Source organism: Canis lupus, chromosome 34 (genome assembly GCF_048164855.1).
Source record: "Canis lupus baileyi chromosome 34, mCanLup2.hap1, whole genome shotgun sequence".
Lineage (NCBI taxonomy): Eukaryota > Metazoa > Chordata > Mammalia > Carnivora > Canidae > Canis > Canis lupus.
In genome coordinates, this window is record NC_132871.1 from 8,312,384 (window position 1) to 8,326,509 (window position 14,126).

Genomic DNA, 14,126 nt, shown 5'->3' on the forward strand with positions numbered 1-14,126 from the left:
ATGATTTGAAAATATAGGGACACGTTTCTGATACGGTCAACGCACCTAAATGTTCTCTGAGTCTTACCAGAGTTTGCAAAGGGGAGGATGCGTAAAATAAGCTGGAGTGCTCTCTTGTAGGAGTGGAATTCTGCTGTTGAGAAGCTGAAGAGTGATGCACTTGGGATTCTGCTGTCCAAGGGCTACGTGGAGAAAGAGCACCTACAGCTCTCTAACCAGAAACTGAATCAGCTCCAAGGAGAACTTGGTCAGCTCATGGCGGAAAGGAAAACTTGGTTAAGAGAGGCAAACGGTTTTTTTAGCAGCGCTAATCAGGTCAGTGTAAGGTCACGTTGGTAATTTTAGGTAATCAGGGCAGACCGGTGAGAGGCTCGTTACCTCGCTAGGCTGGGGCACATCGCAGAAGTCTGGGTTCTGCACACAGGTTCAAAATTAATAGCAGCAGAAATGAACTTCTAAAATAGATTCTTGTCATGGCCATTACTTGGATCTCAAAATAGGAGACTCTATGCCTTGACATGCAAAAAAAAAAAAAAAAAAAGTCCCCATGAGAGTTTCATCTTAGAGCTGTCGTTGATCTGTTTCAGGGGGACGCTTGTACCAACACCACAGTGTTTCTCACCAAGTAACGGAATTATCATAAAGTATGTCTGGATGAAATGGACCCTTTGAAACTTTTACCGAAAATATATTTCCCCTTTAAAAATTCTCTTTCATATATCAAGTAAAGATATATGGATGTTGCAAGCCTTCTGCGTGCAAACCATAAGGCTAGAAGCAGAGCCTCAACCCGACTGCCCTGCCTTGGGTCTGCCTTTTAAAGTCAGCCAAGGGAAAATCTTGCTCTGGACCATCCCCAGGTCTTCTTGAGCTGGAGAAGTGCTCTGCTTCTCATGGCTGACTCACTTGATACTGATGGTAGCAGGTGGCTCTTGGTGACCGGGAATGTCTACATGTTCACCTCACATGTAGATCTGAAGCTGGTGATATTATTATTTGAACACTTTTTTCTACCTTTTCCAATCTAATATACACCTCCAAACTGCCTTATTCGAATTGCTTAATACCTTAAATTTCAGTGATACTTTTGAAACTGGACAATGTGACAGGAAACCAAAGGGTAACCCCCCAGAAGGTAAGTGTATTGTGATTTAAGGTCATGATATCAACAATCTGAATACAATGTTCTGGTACATATATATAAAAATATTTCCTTAATTTTGAACTTCCTTACTAACAGGAAATTTGAAAAGGATGAAGAGTACCATTCCAAAATAGAGGTGCTGGAATTAACAGTAAATGAGGAAGTGTTCAAGAAATATTTGGCAAATTATTTGTTTGGGATTTCTTTGTTCTAAGAGAAGAAACAGAGCATGTTACTGGAGCTATTGAACTGAGTAAATGGTAGGGCTTTAGGAAAGTTCCTCTTAAATAGTCCTGATTTCAAATAAGAGATTTCTAACTTGCATTGCACCCTCATTCTACAAAATGAGGGAGGCATCCATCGGTTAATGCTGCTTCTAAGGAAGATAGTCATAGAACTTGTTGGTATGGTAAGACAAGGCTTCTACAATAAGCCTATAGTTTCAGTCCTGTAAAATATAGTTTTTCTCACTCTCTTTGATTCTTACTCTCTTGCTCTTGCTTCCTCTGCTCTCATTATTTGGTAACTTTCCAGGGAGACTTTGTTCTTACATTATTTCTGGGCCTTGAGGGAAAAAGAATGACATTTCTTGCAATAGTGGAAAAAAAAAAAGAACAGAGTGATTACTTTCTCAAATTCATATAGAAATTCAGGTCAAATCTTAAGAAATTATGTTTCTTAACCCCTAAGACTTGACTTCTAGATTCCCCGTTTCATCATTTGAAATGCCATGACATTCAACTTATAACTAGTTCAGTTGGGATTTATCCATTCTGTATTATCCATGCTATAGCATTCTCTTCAGTCAAGTGGCACTTACAAAGGTATAGGATTTGTTCTCCCTTCTCAAAACATCAGGGAAGTAATTTTTAACTACAAATTTAAGAATCAGGGTGAAAGTTGCTAGATTTTTACCTCAGCAAAAATAGAAGCCGGAGTGTGGACAGTGGATATTTAATCATGACTTTTGAAATGAAAAATTTATCATATTATTAAGATGCATTAGGTGAGGAAATAATGTAGTGGGTAAGCCCATTTAAATGAAAGAAGGAAACTCTTCTTAAGACTTGCAAATGGTATTTTTCTTTTTTTATTTATATTGTGGAATCTCCAAATTTTACAAAATTCTCACCATTTTACCCAACTTTTGGCATAACAATTATACATAATCCTAGTTAAAGAGCTGGATTTAAAACATTAATATAATTTTAAAATCCCTTAATTTTTTTTGTTACCCTGAAAATTCTGTTTACACTAGGTAAGGGGTATTTTCAATTTATATCACCTCTGAAGCACTGAATTTTCCTTTTAAAAATTCACTTTACTGTACCATGAGTGCGCTGGATATTTCTAATTTTGAGCATCCCTGTCCCTAGATGAAATCATGTTGTCCAAGATTATGAGGCACCTGAAATTTTACCCAAATTTCAAGCTAATATGCTAACTTGCCACTGTTTTGTGGATGCTCACAAAAGACACATGACTGCTGTGTCAGTTTTGAAAGACTTTTTTTATTCACAAAAACAATAAAAGAAATGTCAGTGTGTCGAATCACTTTCCTAAGTCCAATTCCCTGGGGCCGGGGTGGGGGGTGGGAATGGGGGGCGATGGGCCAGCAGATGGGCCCAGCTGGACGACTGCAGGTGCAGCCTGGTGGAGTTCTAGGAGGGGAACCCTCAGCTTGGGGAATCTGTTTTATAGCAAACAATAATCCAGCCTGCTGTTTGTCTCAGAAGGAGACATTTTCTCAGCCCTGAAGGTTGCTGGCTGCAAACCAAACACTGAGAAATGCCCCAAATAAAGAAGGGTCAGTGTTAGGCATTCTTGGCACACCAATCATGATGGCTAGGAGCGCTAGTGACTCTCCCAACACATGCAGCACTGTGAAAGAAAGAGGAGGTCAGCGCTTTAAAAAACGGTATTTGCTTTGAAAACCAATTCCATTCTTGATAAGTGAATTATTTGTTCAGCAAACAACCTTATTCCAAATTTGTTAAAGCTATGTCAATATTCCCCTTCAATATCTGTGCCAAATACCAGCGTAAGAAATATGCTAGTATCATATAATATATGAATGAATGAACGTGACAGCTCGAGTATTTGCTCAGTAAAAAGTGAAATGTATGATTTTAAAAACACGACTTTCACTTTTTAAAAATTTTGTTAAAATGAAAAAGATGTCCTAATCTCATCTGCAGAATGGACTATTGTTAGTGCTTTCATATCATATATATTTCTCTTTTTAATCTGGATTTTTTTTATCATATATTGCTGGTACTTTTGTTGCAAGCACCTGGAAATTTTCCCTCTTTCTTCCTCTCCCTTCATTGTAATTAATTCCCCTCTTGCTCAACTTCAGATATGGATATTCATATTTACTAGAAAGAAAGTCATAATAATTTCTTTTAGTGACGTCTCTAAGTAGTGTGGTGAATAATTAATTACTTTCCTTCTTTAGGGGCTCATTTCTTTACCATATTTTTGCTACATAATTACTGTGTGTCAGGTGCTATTCTAAATATTGGGGATACAGCAGAGAACAAAACATACACAAAAATCTAGATTTGTGCAATTCAGTAAAGTAGAATCATCACCTAATTATCCACCTCGACAAGACCTCCCCACGGCCTTTGCCCTGTGGATTCAGGAGTGGCATCGATTGGCATTTAATCCTGCTAGGGGTTGCGATTACCCCAAGGTTCAAGGGTCTGTTTCTTACTCAGAGCGTCTGCAGCCTTTGGCTTGAGGTACGGCAGTTTGTACCTGGAGTGAGCGGCAGGTGGCGATGTTAGCACACAGGACCCCAGAATGTTGCTCCTAATGCTTTTTCATAAACCGGCCACTGGATTCAAGTGGACACCGAGCCAACTGTTACTTAAGAACCTGAGAGACCCCTTTTCCATTTTGGGGCTATCTACCATGTTGGTGAACTTATTGCTAAATCACTTAGCAACGAATACAAGAAGGGTTAACTGTCAGTGTGGGATGGCAGCTGATTGTTTCAGATGAAATCAAAGTAAGGATGGAGCTTGGTACGATTTTTCTCATTTATGTATACACTATTCTCCCATTCTCAAAATAGGTGCATGTTAGCCCAGACATGGGAAACAATCAAGTGAAATGGCCCAGATGTTGTACATATTGAAGAATGAAGAAACCTGTCCAAGTAGCGGACCTAAAAAAATATTTCCAGAAGGAATTGGCTAAGATGATATAAATGAATTCAGGAAATTAAGCTAATTGTCATTGGACGTCAAGGGAAGTGTACTTACATTCAGTTTCATAATTCTTAGGCAGCCTGTCTCAGATTTCTCCTTTCCAGAACAATTTCCCTCTCTCTTACAAAGTACTAATGCATCTTTTTTTTAAACTCCCTCCATTCTTTTACGTTTCCATTCAGCTAATGTATCATATACCTAATGTTTTCATGTATCATATATGTACTTTAGCTAAAGCAATTGAAGATATAATCCTTGCCTTCAGGACCTCTTGGTCCTAGTTTGGAGGAGAGGCAAGGGAACGGAAGTGTTGTGCACTTTGGGAGAAGCCCAAAGCTTCCGGAGTGAGTGTAGAGAATTAGGGAACATAGAGGAGAGGGCCAGGGAAGACGTGTCAAAGAAGGCTTCTCTAGAGACAATGAGCACTGAGCTAAGTATGAAATGCTGGGGCAAGAAGGGGTGGGGGAGGACTGAGTGGTACAGAGTTATGTCTTGTTTGGGGGAGCCTGAGGTAATTCATTTTGCCAAGAATGTAGGATATAAGCCCAGAATGATGAGGGACGTGCAGTAGAAGTAGTCATGGCATCAGGGACATCTTGAATAGTATGCTAAAAAGATTCTGTCTTGGGGTGCCCGGGTGGCTCAGTCAGTTAAGCATCTGTTTCTTAGTTTCAGTTCAGGTCATGATCTCAGGGTTATGAGATCGAGCCTTGCATCAGGCTCCACACACAGCACAGAGTCTGCTTGAGATTTGCTCTCCCTCTCCCTCTGCCCCTCCCTTGCCCGTGCTTGCTCTCTCTCTCTCTTTCTCAAATAAATACATTTTTAAAAAGAAGTTTCTATCTTTAAAAAAAAGTTTCTATCTTATGCTGAATATATCCTTAAATATGAAGAGATATTGAGGACTTTTAAAAACCATGAAGCAAACCTCTTGATACAGAAGCAAATGATGTCTTAATTTACTCTCCTCCTGTATGCCCTCTGAGAGAATGGTTTAGAAACCTTTAGTTTTAGAACTCAAGGACAGGCTATTTAAATCACAGCGAATATTTTATATACATATATATACAAAATACATATAAATAATAACAAAAATATATAAATAATAAATAAATAACACAAAATATTATATATAATAGAAAAGTTATCAAAAACAAGAAATGCCTTTAACATCTTACATGTCTCATGAAAGCCCACAACTCAACCCATATTTAATTAGTCTTAAAATGAAGGCAGTCAGTTTTATTGTCACTTACTCATGAGTATCCTTCACAATAAAGCTGTTGAGTGACTTCTAAGCGAGTCACGAGTGTATTTATTAGTTTCCCTTCCATGTACAATTTTAAACTGTTACATCTCTCCATTGGCATCAGATATAGTCTTCTTTGTATAGTAGACATTCCTGGGTAGAATTTCTTTTCTTTGCTTTGCTGAATTAAAACTCCTTGAGGATAAGAAACATGTCTATTTTATTTTGCATTCACCAGGACAGAAAAACACCTAGGGCAGTGCCTTTCAAGTAGCAGATGCTCAATAATTATTTGAATTATTTGAAGCAGTGAAATATTAGAAGCATTATATTTTCATAAGAGATTACACTGATCCAAGGTCATTGGAATGAGATCCTTTTGAAAGAGGAGAGCTTAATTACTTTAATACATGACTTCAAGCTCAATCTCTATGTCATAGCTGAGAAGGGAATTATGCTGGATGAAGAGATCCACACGTACCACCCTTACCCATACCACCTCCTCCAAGAAGTCTCCAGGGAGCACTAACTGCTTTTTTTTCGTTATTCCCCTAGTATTTCTCTGTGCTCCCTAGAGACAGATTGTGTCTTAGTCATCTGTGCATACCACCTCGTGTTCAACAAATTTTATTGAATGAACGAGCAAATGACTAGCTATGTGATAAGTCAATTTACAGTTTAAGCCTGAGTTTTCTTATTTTCTTTTTTTTAAGATTTTATTTATTTATTCATGAGAGACACAGGGAGAAAGGCAGAGACATAGGCAGAGGGAGAAGCAGGCTCCCTGCAGGGAGCCCGATGCCAGACTGGATCCTGGAACCCCGGGATCACTCCCTGATCCAAAGGCAGATCGCTCAACTGCTGAGCCAGCCAGGTGCTCCGTGAGTTTTCTCTCTTTAAAAAAAAATTCTAACAATCCTTATTTACTTCAGGGAATGCCATTCAGAATACAAGTTCCAGCAACTGGTGATAAATGTACAAAAAAAATATTTTCAGGATAGAGTTGGAGTATAAATAAATAAATGGAGTTGTGGAGTATTTTTTTTTTTTTTTTGGAGTTGTGGAGTATTAAATGAAAATTTTTAAGTGTTTATTAGGATGACACTTTTCTGTGAAAGTATATAACAGCAATAATTGTATTTTACATGATATGCGATGTAAATGTATCATTACATCTAAATGAATAAATAGCATGAGTACACACACACACACACACAAATAAAATAAAATAAATAAAATAAAATAAAATAAAATAAAATAAAATAAAATAAAATAAAATAAAATAAACAATATGATAGATTTTGGAGCCAAGCTGCTGAGGTATGAATCTGGCCTTAGACATGAATTAGTTCCATGACCTTAGACAGTTACTTAACTTCCTTTTACATCCACCTTTTTTATCTGAAAAATAGAAATAATAATTATATGCACCTCACAAAGTCACTGAGCTATTTTTTTTATAAATTTATTTTTTATTGGTGTTCAATTTGCCAACATATAGAATAACACCAGTGCTCATCCCACCAAGTGCCCCCCTCAGTGCCTGTCACCCATTCACCCCCACCCCCCGCCCACCTCCCCTTCTACCACCCCTAGTTCGTTTCCCAGAGTTACGAGTCTCTTATGTTCTGTCTCCCTTTCTGATATTCCCCACTCATTTTTTCTCCTTTCCCCTTATTCCCTTTCACTATTTTTTATATTCCCCAAATGAATGAGACCATAAAATGTTTGTCCTTCTCCGATTGACTTATTTCACTCAGCATAATACCCTCCAGTTCCATCCACGTCTAAGCAAATGCTGGGTATTTGTCATTTCTAATGGCTGAGGAATATTCCATTGTATACATAAAGCACATCTTTATCCATTCATCTTTTGATGGACACCGAGGCTCCTTCCACAGTGTGGCTATCGTGGCCATTGCTGCTATAAACATCGGGGTGCAGGTGTCTCAGCGTTTCACTGCATCTGTATCTTTGGGGTAAATCCCCAGCAGTGCAATTGCTGGGTCGTAGGGCAGGTCTATTTTTAACTCTTTGAGGAACCTCCACACAGTTTTCCAGAGTGGCTGCACCAGTTCACATTCCCACCAACAGTGCAGGAGGGTTCCCCTTTCTCCGCATCCTCTCCAACATTTGTGGTTTCCTGCCTTGTTAATTTTCCCCATTCTCACTGGTGTGAGGTGGTATGTCACTGAGCTATCTAAATGAGTTGATACATGACTGGTGCATAGAAGAATTAAGCACTTACTATGCTCTAGCCATTATTTTGTTATTATATATGCATTTAATACTGCACTGGCCACTCTCATGTGACTTGAATGCTTCTGTTCATTTTCCTGTCCCCAGCGTGCACCACGGTACATGCTCCATAGAGTCAAATAAGCATTTCTTGAATAAATGAAAGAAAACAAATGCTTCACTCATTGTAAAGGGACACTTTCCATGATTCCCAAAATCATCCTAAAACCTAGTCCACTTAGATAAAAGAAACCAGAAAGTATAAACAATGACTAGCTGGGTTCTACTTGTGGGTGGAGTTTATCCATCTCAAAGATAGGCTTACCTCAGAAAAGGTGAGAGTTTGTCAATACATAAACTTCCTTCACTCTTGTTGATACGATGCATCAGCTACATGCCATTTTCAACCCCAAACTCACCTTTCAATGTTTTTTCAGCTTTTCAGATTGTGAGGCCCAAACCAGGTTGAGGACCTCAGGATTTTACACATCTCTCATTAACACCACAAAGCCGCCTTTTAACACTTGGAAGGGGGGTGAGTGCTGGGGCCCAGCGGAGAGAACCTTGGAGACACAAGAGGGACAGGGACACCAGTAGGGAGCAGCAAATACTGGGAGCTGAAAATCACATCACCCTTTGGCTCTCGCCTTTCTGGCATTTGAGAGCTGGGGCAGATTTGGACGGGATCTGAATCAAGTATCAGCTCTCCAAACCAGGAGTCACAAGAAATTATCTCAGGTGGTGTTTAGGAAAGGAAATGGAGGCTCTCCGTCTTGATGAAACGGAACCCCGAAGAAATCTCTGCAGACAGTGGGATTCTCTCATGAGAAGCTGAGTTTTGTGACCTTGGTAATTATAAAAGTTCCAACCAAACTCATTTTTCAGCCTTGGAACTCATGAAAGGAAAATTTCAAGGTTCTACACTGTTCAGATTTGTTTGTTTTTAATGTTGATTCCCTTTAAATAAGTTAGTCTAGCAGCAAACAATACTACATCTTAAGCATCTTTGTGAAATAGTGTGATACAATTATTCTGGGTGACTCATGGTTCTTGCTTAATTTATAAATCTCACTAATTATTTTTAAAAGAGTAGAATGTGCTATGTCCTGCTACTATGTCTATTTGATTTGGTCCAGCCCCACTTTGGATCTTGTACTTAACAATGGAGGAAAAAAAAATCCTTTTTTTTCTTTTTTTGCATCAGTTATTCTTTTTTTAAAATAATATATTTATTTTTATTGGTGTTCAATTTGCCAACATACAGAATAACACCCAGTGCTCATCCTGTCAAGTGCCCCCCTCAGTGCCTGTCACTCATTCACCCCCACCCCCTTCCACCACCCCTAGTTCGTTTCCCAGAGTTAGGAGTCTTCATGTTCTGTCTCCCTTTCTGATATTTCCTACCCATTTCTTCTCCCTTCCCCTCTATTCCCTTTCACTATTATTTATATTCCCCAAATGCATGAGACCATATAATGTTTGTCCTTCTCTGATTGACTTATTTCACTCAGCATAATACTCTCCGGTTCCATCCACTTCGAAGCAAATGGTGGGTATTTGTCATTTCTAATGGCTGAGTAATATTCCATTGTATACATAAACCACATCTTCTTTATCCATTCATCTTTCGATGGACACCGAGGCTCCTTCCACACACACAAAAAAATCTTTATTAGCATCGTAAAAAAAACCCAAACAACTCCTTAGTCTTTCCAAACCAAGGCAAAAGAGCCGAGTGGTCTCCTTATCTGCCCAAGAACTGGTTGGTACACTATCAAATAAATCATCAAGAAAAGTTAGAATCCAGAGGGAGAAAATATTATCCTTGCGCTCATATCCTTGTTTTTGCCCCTAGTCATAAAATCTGTATTTGACCAAGTTTGAAGAAAGAGAGGAGTGTGAAGAGAAAACTACAAAGGAAATATTAATTCCACAGGAGTTTATATGGGAGTCATAGTGTCATTGCTAAAAATAACTTGCTCTATACCATGTGTGAGACAAAGAGATTCTTTCCAGACTGGATCCAGTATATCAGGTTCCTTTTGCATATGGTAAATAGAAAAGCATTCGGTTCTATTCCGGGAATAGATTAAGTGAGAGCAATGTTACTTAGATCATTTCTGGAATTGGTACATAGATTCCTCATCAACTTCTACTTGGGGATAAGATAAATGAGTTTTACATGGGATTCTGACAATCACAGACAGTATAATCTTTTTGAAAGGGGACTCCTCTTAAAATCATTAAATTTAACATTTCTGTGTGTTTAGATGATTCCCAGTAGGGTTAGGTTTGGATTATGGATAAAAAAATAAACTCTCTATACTATATGATGGCAAATTAAATTTAAATAAAAATAAATAAGCAAAAAAAAGGAATAAGTTCTCTTACAGTATGCACCTCACCTTATTTGTAAATATATTTGTTGAGCTAATGAAGGAACACAACCACTCACCTCCTTTCTTCCACCATAATTCTATCAAGTGTGATACATGGGATAATTTGTAAGTAGGTGCTTTCCTAACACTTTGATCTTTTTGAGAAAAAAACTCTAGAAGAGAATTTGGCTATTTTAATTCTAAGTTATGGGTTATCTTGGTCCTTGATGTGCCACCTCCTCCTTCTAGTGACTGTTTTGCCTTCAATGTATTCCCACATTATTGAGATATAATACTTTTATGGTAACATTCAAGAAGGGAGTGGAGTCCCCTTGCACATGCATTTAATGTACATGCAGCTTTAGACTCTAACTCCTATGAAGATGAGACCAGGGCCCGAGGATATGAGAGTAGCAGCTGTGCACTGGGGCGACAGGAGGAAAGGCCCAGGCATGATTAATGACCGCAGCAGGTGGTCCCGCTCTTCTCAGTGACTTTTCAAAGATGTGTCCAATCAAGAGTTAGAGTAATCAGGAGAAAATAATTTCTGAATATTTTCTGCATGTCCACCTTCTTGCCCTAACTTTCCTACGTTTTTCCCATCTCTCATTCTCAAAACAACAACAAACATGTATTAAGGTTATAGTGGCTTAATGCTAAAACAGAGTGGGATCAAACTTGTAGAGAAGAAAAAGCACTTTGGAATTCTCTATCCTTTCCCCCATTCACACAAAGAATTTTGGGGACTCCTTCTTTTAAGGGAAGAAAGAAGTGAATGCCGTCACGTGTCGTATATACACTTTCTCTTTATTTCTTCCTTTAGTCTAGCTCCATGGCTCCAATCCTCAATGTGAGCATGAGTTACTATAAGCACTTGTGCACATACACTAAATTTTAAGTATGATTTAAGGGGGTTCATGATAATTTTGACAGCGCTAGATTTTTGTTTTAGGCACTAACTTTAAAGCTAAACTTTGATCAACATGAGACTCCACTTCATTAAAAATAAGCAATAAAAATTTAAAATATAAAAACAAAATTCCGGAAATAGTGGTGGTTACTGCCAAGTGGTATTTCAATGTGTCATGGAAAGATTGGGAAAGTGATTCAAATAATCTTTTTCAACATCAGCATCTTGACGCGTTTAGCTCTGTGGCCAACTACAGAAAAAAAAAGTGGGAGGATCAAATAAGGAAGAATCTTAAGGTTCAAAATTTCTGTAATAAAACTATCTTCCTTTCCCAGTCCTGTGCAGCATAAGAGAAATCACTCAACCTTTCTCTGTATCTCTTCTCACCTATAAGAAGGAAAAGTAGACACTTATTTACAAAAAGTTAAGTTTTTAAGATCTTACTTTTTCCACCTAAGATGAGCAGGCTTCTTGGAAATGCCCCTTCTATCTTAAGCCTCCTCTGGTAATCTTTTGCCACATGGCTCCGTGGGCCAGGGTTTAAGAGCAGGGCCTCAGGGCCTGGCAAACTGAGTACAGAGACCAGATCTGCCACTTAGTAGAAGTATCACTTTATGCAATTTATTTAATCTCTCTGAGACTCAGTTTCCCCAGTCAATACAATGGAGATAATTTCTCACTTCCATCCGGGGCTGTTAAGGATAATGTGCCTGAAACTCAGCAGACATCAAAAATGTTTGTTGGCTGAATGAAAGGTAATCATGAAACACAGAGTATAGAAGGAGCACAAGTCAGTTCCCATTAAGCTGTAGTTGGTATTATTACTTCCTTTCATCCAAATAAATAGGAATGATTTTTTTTTTAATATTTTAAGCAATCAGAAAGAGCAGATTCAGGAGACAGGAGGAAACTGATGGGACTACAGAATATCGACATATAAATAATGGGACAGTGTTTGAGAAATTTCACTTGTAATTCAAATTCTGTTCGATTCCGATTCTGACATGAAAATTCACTCCCTTAGATGGCAGCCAGGTGCAGGTACAGGGATACTTACTTATACACAGCTCGCCTTAGCCTCTATATTTGGCTTAAACTGTGTTCCCTCAGCATCAACTCAGCCTTGCTCTTCTGGTCTCTCTTCAGGTCACAGTGGGAACTAGACTCATGAGGCCATCCACTTTCATGGCTCAGGAGTCATCTGTGGAGTCTTCCTACTGTACCTGGTAGGACCCTACCAAGCTCACTGGCTTCCAACTCAACAGTCCAGGAAGGCTAGACTTCACGGCCCCTGGTGACTGTGACACCATCAGGCTTACGAAGATAGGAGTATTCTCCAGACTGGTATGGGGCATCCCATTTGGGTGGCTTCTTCCAGTAGTGCCAAAGAGCAACACGCCAAGAACTCCTTTGCCATGCAGGTTTTCCTTAAGTTACCTAATTCATCTTCTGCTCTCCAGACCCAAGGTCAGAAATAGGCTACCAAGACACCTATGGACACCAATGCACTTTGCTCTCTTTCTGTTTCCCTCGTGTTGCCATGGTCCTCTTTTACTGCCTTTATATCATATACTCCTCCATCTTAATATCCACTAGGCCTTAATGGACAAAAGGATAGTGCCTCTCTACTCTCTGTTAACTCCCTAGACTTAATCCCCCACATTTGGTTGTTGATCTGCTAAGTAAAGAAAATAAAGGAATTTGAAAAAACGTCTCTTAAGACGATATCTTGGTTTGCAAGATGTGTTTTTCCTACATGGACCTATTTTGTGTGTCAGAAGTGAAATATTACCTTGGCCTTAGTCTTTGCACAGCTTCAGAATCAAATTATAATCTTTGTAGACAGATGGGTGTCTTGGATGTAACAGGTAGAAGGTCTTATGCTTAGAAAGACAAGGGATGAAAGCATATTAGTCATTTCTTGAATATTTCTCTGTAATGACTCAAGGTGCAATTTACTGGGCAATTTCCTTTTAGGAGCATTATAGGACGTTCAGGTTGTGAAAGTCTGCATACCATTTTTAAAATATGTCCTCCATTATTTGTATACAGTACAGAACGTGCAAAAAGTAAACCTGGCTCTCCGAGTTCTACACAGTTATCGCTGTGTTGTATAGGTGCATTCTCAATGTAAACTATTTTGCTGGCTTTATGGTGTTGACACTTACATATGCCGAGCTAAGTTATGATCAGTTTCCCTACATGGAGCCTTAAAACTACACAGCTGTTTTCTTAGACTAAGATTGTTGTTTTGGTTATGATCAAACTAATAAATTGAATAGGCTGGTTTAATCTCTAGTATTTCATGTACACATTGATGTAGATTTTAAACTAGAAAAGCAGAAAATGAAAGTTATGTTTTCCTTGGCAGGCATTTGATGTACTTGGGAGAGTCGAAGCTTACCTTAAGCTCCTTAAATCAGAAGGTTTAAGTCTGCCTGTCTTGGCATCGAGGCATGAGGAATTACACAGAGAAATTAAAGACTGCACAGCTGATGCTTTGCAAAAGGGACAAGCCTTAATCAGCCAAGTAGACTCCTGTAGGTGAGTAAATCTATTTCTTCCTCAGTGTAACAAGCTTTTTCATGGTTTCCACAACCTGTTAAAGAAGTAAGTTGCTTGATTTTTTTTTTCTGCTTCTGATGTTTTGCTGCATTATGACATGGCTTAAAAGGATCTATTGAATTTTGGTCACCAGTGATTCTAAACACAGCACTGCTCATCCAGAAGTGAGTCCCTATTCTGAGCCTGAGGACCTGAAGACGCTAAGGCTTTTTTTTTTTTTTTTCTTTCTTTCTTTTCTATGAGTTTCTGAAATGGAGAGAAAGAAAGGACAAAACTAAAAACAGAACTTAATTCTCAATGCTTTTCATAGCCCAGCACCCTGGCGGGTTTCCTTCTCCTTTTTAATTCATGAACATCGAGTCTACCCTGTTCCTTTTTTCCTTTCTGGAAAAAAAATAGAGTACCAGAATTCCATTTCATTTAT

The 14,126-nt window shown here is 38.6% G+C and overlaps 1 protein-coding gene across 3 annotated transcripts in view; it reads left to right on the plus strand.

The window, feature by feature from the left end:
- Nucleotides 1-14,126, plus strand: part of CCDC141 (coiled-coil domain containing 141) — a 180,655-nt gene that overhangs the window by 96,885 nt on the left and 69,644 nt on the right. For all 3 annotated transcript variants that reach the window (XM_072811090.1, XM_072811092.1, XM_072811091.1), the window contains exons 7-8: nt 121-315; nt 13,509-13,681. In XM_072811090.1, the coding sequence (XP_072667191.1) occupies nt 121-315; nt 13,509-13,681 (368 nt within the window). The remainder of the gene's footprint in view (nt 1-120; nt 316-13,508; nt 13,682-14,126) is intronic.